The 6,933-nt window shown below is 37.9% G+C and overlaps 2 protein-coding genes across 2 annotated transcripts; both read left to right on the forward strand.

Annotated features, from left to right (window-relative positions):
* Positions 1-942, forward strand: OR5D18 (olfactory receptor family 5 subfamily D member 18). The gene has a single exon (XM_070426509.1). The coding sequence runs from the start codon at positions 1-3 to the stop codon at positions 940-942; it is 942 nt and encodes a 313-aa protein (XP_070282610.1).
* A 4,589-nt stretch (positions 943-5,531) lies between these two features.
* On the forward strand, positions 5,532-6,482 carry LOC139017694 (olfactory receptor 5L1-like). The gene has a single exon (XM_070426297.1). The coding sequence runs from the start codon at positions 5,532-5,534 to the stop codon at positions 6,480-6,482; it is 951 nt and encodes a 316-aa protein (XP_070282398.1).
* The last annotated feature ends 451 nt before the right edge of the window (positions 6,483-6,933 follow it).

The raw sequence follows: 6,933 nt of genomic DNA on the forward strand, positions 1-6,933 counted from the left end.
ATGATACTGTCAGAGAGGAATAAAAGTGGGACCACGTTCACTCTCTTGGGCTTCTCAGATTACCCAGAACTGCAGGTCCCCCTCTTCTTGATTTTTCTGGCCATTTACAGCGTCACTGTTGTAGGGAATATTGGGATTATTGTCATCATCAAAATTAACCCCAAGTTGCACACCCCCATGTACTTTTTCCTCAGCCACCTCTCGTTTGTGGATTTCTGCTATTCCTCCATCGTTGCCCCCAAGACCCTGGTGAACCTAGTTGTAGAAGACAGAACCATTTCATTTCTGGGATGTGTTGTTCAATTCTTTTTCTTTTGTACCTTTGTGGTAACGGAATCCTTTTTATTGCCTGTGATGGCTTATGACCGCTTCGTGGCCATCTGCAACCCTCTGCTCTACACAGTTGCCATGTCCCAGAAACTCTGTGCATTGCTTGTGTTCGGATCGTATGCATGGGGAGTAGCATGCTCCTTGATACTCACATGTTCTGCTCTCAAGCTATCATTTGAGGGGTTCAACACAATCAACCACTTCTTCTGTGAGTTCTCCGCACTGCTCTCCCTCTCTTGCTCTGATACTTATGTCAACCAGTTGCTGCTTTTTATTTTTGCCACCTTTAATGAGGTCAGCACACTACTCATTATTCTCATGTCCTACGTATTTATTCTTGTCACCATCCTCAAGATGCATTCAGCCAGCGGTCGCCGCAAAGCCTTCTCCACCTGTGCCTCCCACCTGACGGCCATCACCATCTTCCACGGCACCATCCTCTTCCTCTACTGTGTGCCCAACTCCCAAAACTCCAGGCACACAGTCAAAGTGGCATCTGTGTTCTACACAGTGGTCATCCCCATGCTGAACCCCCTGATCTACAGCCTGAGAAATAAAGATGTCAAGGATACAGTCAGCAAGCTAATGGACACTAAAGTCTTTTCTTGTTGAGCATATTGTTTTAGTAGCGTTTGTACCTACATGCAAATAAAGTATTTCCTTAAAGGTTTATTTTAAAGAGATATTTTTAAAATTATTGAAGAGCTAATGTTGTACAGTGGAAAGGACATGGATTTTGATTCAAAGAGACCAAAATTAAGTCTATCTCTTACTGAAGAAAAATCATCAGTTTCTTTCACTTTAATTTTTCATTTACAAATTTGAGATAACATAAGCTGGCTCCTAATCTGATTGTAAAGATTAAAAGATAGTATAGGTAGCATGTGGAATACCTTATAGAATCTCAATAAACATTAATTTCATACCTCGTTCATATAACATGCCTGGAGTAGACTAGGCCTTCAATAAACACATGGATTTCTCTTATAAAGATACAAATAGCAGTTAAGATATCATAGTCTTCATTTTCAAGGAATGCAACATCTAGTGTTGACAGTAGGGCAATGAAGAAAGTGGCCATTGTATAAGATAGAAAATAAGTATCATAAAGGGTTTGAGAGAAAGAAAAGTTAAAGTCTATTTAGGGACTTTGGAAAGATGCCTTCATAAAATAGGTATTGTTTGCACTTGGCCTTGGATAGCAGAATAGACAGTTTCCAGAGACACATTTCAATAAGGTAGGAGTTTTATTCAGTAGACAAAAGCCTAACAAAACAAAGAGTTCAGAATGTAATACTGAGTCAATGACTCAACAAATTTTTAATTGTCTTTTTAATAATTTTTAAATTTTTCAATCATAGTTGATATATACTATTATATTAGTTTCAGGTGTTCAACCCGGTGATTAAACATTTATATAATGTACTAAGTGAAGACCCTGATAAATCTAGTGCCTATCTGACATTACACATGGTTATTACAATATTATTAAAATATTATAAAGTACTATGCTGTCCTTTACATCCCCGTGACTATTCTGTATCTACCAATCTGTACTTCTCAGTCCCTTCATTCTTTTCACCCAACCTCCCAATCCCCCTTTCATTTATCAACCATCAAAATGTTCTCTGTATCTGTGAGGCTGTTTTTATTTTGTTTATTCATTTATTTTGCTCTTTAGATTCCACATATAGGTGAAGTCATATGGTATTTGTCTTTCTCTGTCTGACTTATTTTGCTCAGCAAAATATCCTCTAGGTCCAACTATGTTGTTGCAGATGGCAAGATTTTTTTTATGGTTGAATCATATTTCATTGTATATACGCACCACTTACTTATATATCCATTTATTGATGGACACATACGTGGCTTCCATATCTTGTCTATTGCAAACAATGCTGCAATGAACATATGGATGTATATGTCTTTTTGATTTAGTGTTTTGAAGATGAAAATGTCTTAATAGTTGTATTCAGAACAGTACCTAACATATAGAAATTGGTCAACAAGAAGGTTGGTTGTTCCTACCCCTTTCTGGTATTTGGCAGAACTCTGGTGTGATTTCACACCCTATACTCTTAAGGAAGGAGATTTTGAATATAAGACAGGCGAAGTTTATAAGCCCTATTTACAGATTTCATAACATCAGTGTGATCTCTGGTTCACAGATCAATGCTTGGATGAAGCATAAAATGACCTGAAATTCACTCTGAGCTCTCAAGGCATCATATTGGACTATAGTCATATATACCAACTTGGGATAGTCCCCCCCTGTTAATATCTCATAGAAGTCATTACTGATTTGAGTCCCAAGATGGTGGTGTTTTCTTAATATCTTGTTGATGTCCCACAGAGATCAACAATTATTTAGGGAAGCTTAAGGAACATGGGCCCCAGGGACACACACACACACACACACACACACACACACACACCATAAAGCTATGATATTTCCCATCATAACATCTTCAGAAACAGGGGAAGCAATGTCTGTCCCGCAGGTTGGTTGGTTGGACTATACACTCTGTTTTTTTGGGAGTGGACATACATGGGATCTGGAAGCTTGTTCTTTTTATTTTCTCCTTGAGGTAATTTATTATAGCCCTGTGTAAGAGAAGGAAGAATTGCAACCGAGGGCAGTAGTATTAGTCATAGTTTTTAAAACCTGTATTTACCCCTCTCTTAATTAGTGTCTCAAGAAATGTCATATTTTGAGCACTCCTTTGTGAAAATATTTTCTCTGTGTATTGAGAAACAATCTTGATGAGAAATGGGAACAGTCTGATTTGCAGAACCAAAGATCTTGTAACAGTTTTTAGTGTAAAAGGGGAGAGTGTAAACAAATTGGGAAGAATGCTGAATTTCTCTCTTTTCATCCTCCTACTCTCTCACTAACTCCATCCACAAAACCTGCTAGAAATTGCATGGAGATCCTCCTGATGGTCACTCTGAGGCTGAGTGGCAGCAAGGGGCCTGAGGACTGCTTATAGAGGGGCACAGGCACCTGAACCCCCTCTGACACTCAAAGCGGGGGAATTACTTTGGCCATGTGCAAAACACTTTGAATTGTCTCTCCATAGCATGTTTCTCAACTTTGAAACTATTGATATTTTGGGCCACATAATATTTTGATGTTTGCATGTGTTGTTGGTATGTGTGTGTTGGGGGAAAAAGAAGAGGCCGTTGTGTATATCATAGGGTATTTAGCCGCATCCCTAGTCTCTACTTGCTAAATAGCACCCCTCCCTATTGTGATGACAAATACTGTCTTCAGACATTGACAAATGTCCTATAGGAATACAAATCACTGCTGATTAAGAACCACTGTTCTATACGTAACCAGCAGCCTGATTTTTCTTTTAAAAATCATTTATGTGCAATACTACATTCCTAGATGATGCCTAATAAAAAAGTATAATTATAATAAAAATGATCATACAGGAATTGGTGGTTGAAATATTTAGTGAAATATGTCTTCACATTGGATCTCTGTATTGGAGCATCTTTAGACTTGAAAGCATTTTCCAAAGGTTTTTCAAAATTATGTACTACTTTGAACTCAGAAAAAGACAACTCACTTTTACTGGCCACTGAAGAAAGAAAACCATATCATTAGAATAATTATTTGTTTTTTAAATTGGGATTTCTTAATGCACATATGCTTTATTTCTTAGAAAGCATTTGAAGAATGAGAACAATACTTGGTTGTGTTGGGTTTCAGTTCAGATTCTCTTTCCTCCAGGAGTAATTACTTGGTGCCTCTACAGTAATGTATGTATCGCCCAACGATCAGGAGAGAATCAATGAGGGTGTCCTCACCTTCTGTTGGCATTTTCAATATGTCAAAGACCTTGAACGTATCCATCTCTTAGTAAAAAAAATCACGCCCTTCTGCTCAGCCGGCGTGGCTCAGTGGTTGAGCATCAACCTATGAACCAGGAAGTCACGGTTCAATTCCCTGTCAGGACATATGCCCAGATTGCGAGCTCAGTCCCCACTGTGGGGCTTGCAGGAGGCAGCTGGTAAATGATTCTCTCTCATCATTGATGTTTCTATCTCTCTCTCCCTCTCATTTTCTCTCTGAAATGAACAAAATATGTATTTTTAAAAAATCACATGCTTCTTCCTGAGCCAATACCATAACATGTTTTGTAAGAATTCAGGCAAGTTTCTATATTGTGTATTTTAAAAAACAATTGGAATAAAATATTTACATTTTATGTGTGTTGTGAGGCTTAAATATACAATTCAAATTATGTATACATATATAATATCTGTGCAACATGGCTTACGATTTTATAACGACATTTTAGCATAATCATTTTATAAGTCATTAAAGTTATTAAAAAATAAGTTTAATAGCTGTGTACTTTTCCATAATATATAGGTACAATAACTCTGATAATTTCCATCCTGCTTGACACTTTATTTCTAAGTTTTACTATCATCAATAATGCTGCAGTGTGGCAGCAAATATTCTTGTTAATAATTTCATATTCACCTCTTTGATTAGTTCTTAAAATAAATTTAAAGCAGTAAATTCATTTGTCAAATAGGTCATTATAAGGCTTCAGAGTCATAGTTGCAGGAAGTTTGAACCCAAGAGTACCAATTCACTAAATAATGGCTGACATTAAATATCTAATTAACAATATCACTATGCTAATTTCATAGAAAAATGCATAAAAACTACTTTTGCCTTCTAAAAAATATTGGTAAAAAAACTTGTGGTTTAGCAATCAATTAAGCATACTTCTCAGCATTTCAGTGGTAAACAGTATAATAATTAAAAAAAATTATTTCCTGGGATCCCAATTTTCCCAATACTGACTAAAAAGTCAGCAGGAAAAAGGGATTAAAATTTTATAAAACAAGATGGCTAATTAAATAATATTGGATGTCTTACAATGATTCCCTTCCAGGCCCAAAATTGTGTAGGACTAGTGTTAGGACTCACACTGAGTCTATGGATATGAATGCTTTTGTGTGACCTGTGAATGAAACTGTGAGCTCTATGCATTTGTATGCAACAATGTTTGGGCATTTTCTAAACTTCACAAGAGCAATGTCCCATTTGCAGAAAAAATTAACTATCCTACTTATTTTCATGTCTTTTTTAGGAGACAGTCAAAACTGAATTTGGGATCATATAATGGAGACTAACTGTTAATATTTTCCTCCAACTCCCATGAAGTGGGGACATGGGCAAGGAAAACTGTACCATCGCAACAGAGTTCATTCTTCTTGGATTATCTGATGTCCCTGAGCTGAGAGTCTTTCTTTTCATAGTGTTCCTTCTCATATATGGAGTCACAGTTTTGGGAAATGTGGGCATGATCGCACTGATTCAGGTGAGCTCTCGGCTTCACACTCCCATGTACTTTTTCCTCAGCCACTTGTCCTTTGTTGATTGTTGCTACTCCACAATCATTGTGCCAAAGATGCTAGCTAATATTGTAAACGAAGACGAAGCCATCTCCTTCCTGGGATGTGCTGTGCAATTCTACTTGTTTTGCACGTGTGTGGTAACTGAGGTCTTCCTGCTGGCCGTGATGGCCTATGACCGCTTTGTGGCCATCTGCAACCCACTGCTGTACATGGTCACCATGTCCCGGGATCTCTGTGTGAAGCTGGTGTCTTGCTGCTACCTCGGTGGGACTGTGTGTTCTCTGATTCACTTGTGTCTCGCTCTTGAGATCACATCCTACAGATCAAATGTGATTAACCATTTCTTTTGTGATCTGCCCCCTCTCTTATCTCTTGCTTGCTCTGATGTCTCTATGAATGAATTGTTGCTATACATTGTAGCCACTTTCAATGAGGTCACCACCATCGTGATCATCCTCACCTCCTACTTGTTTATTCTCATCACCATCCTGAGGATGCACTCTGCACAGGGAAGACGCAAAGCCTTTTCCACCTGTGCCTCCCACCTCACAGCCATCGTTGTCTTCCATGGAACAATCCTTTTCTCTTATTGCCGCCCCAGTTCTGGCAGCAGTACAGATACTGACAAGGTGGCCACAGTGTTCTACACGGTAGTGATTCCCATGCTGAACCCCCTGATCTATAGTGTGAGGAACAAAGATGTTAAAGAAGCTCTCAGAAAAGCGGTGGGCTCCGAAATATTTTCTCTGAGAATATTTTCTTAGCAGGACTCAGGGTCCCATAGTGGAGGCTGGTGGAGGGATGAATCGGTGGGCTGCTGTGCTGGAGTACAGAGAACAGCAAGGGAGTAGATCTTTATGAGTGAGGCGTTTTGGTTCACTTATCTTTTTACTTATTTTTGATTACCTGACAATCAGCATAAATGTATAATTAATGTATATGGCAGCTTGACCAAGAGCACATCTCAATTCTTTTAATCAGGACTCTCTAGGCAGTCTTCATTAAATAATTGAGTATATTTGTTATAAGCATTGAAAGCTAATTGCTTTCCTTGGGTTGGATGTTGTTTTAAATTAAATGTCAATTTCAATGACAATCTAAACAAGGAAATAACAAATCTATATTATTGTGTATATTTGGGAGGATTCATTTTTCTCTAATAGTAGTCATATTAATTAAAAGATGCCCTCATACATACAGGCATCTAAATTTTTA

The sequence above is a fragment of the Myotis yumanensis genome, unplaced genomic scaffold (assembly GCF_028538775.1).
Source record: "Myotis yumanensis isolate MYYU_CA2020_CCGP unplaced genomic scaffold, mMyoYum1.0.hap1 SCAF_10, whole genome shotgun sequence".
NCBI classification, from domain to species: Eukaryota; Metazoa; Chordata; class Mammalia; order Chiroptera; family Vespertilionidae; genus Myotis; species Myotis yumanensis.

Excerpts from the sequence above, each read along its gene's own strand:
- OR5D18 (XM_070426509.1), top strand. The coding sequence starts at position 1 with ATGATACTGTCAGAGAGGAATAAAAGTGGGACCACGTTCACTCTCTTG.
- LOC139017694 (XM_070426297.1), top strand. The coding sequence starts at position 5,532 with ATGGGCAAGGAAAACTGTACCATCGCAACAGAGTTCATTCTTCTTGGA.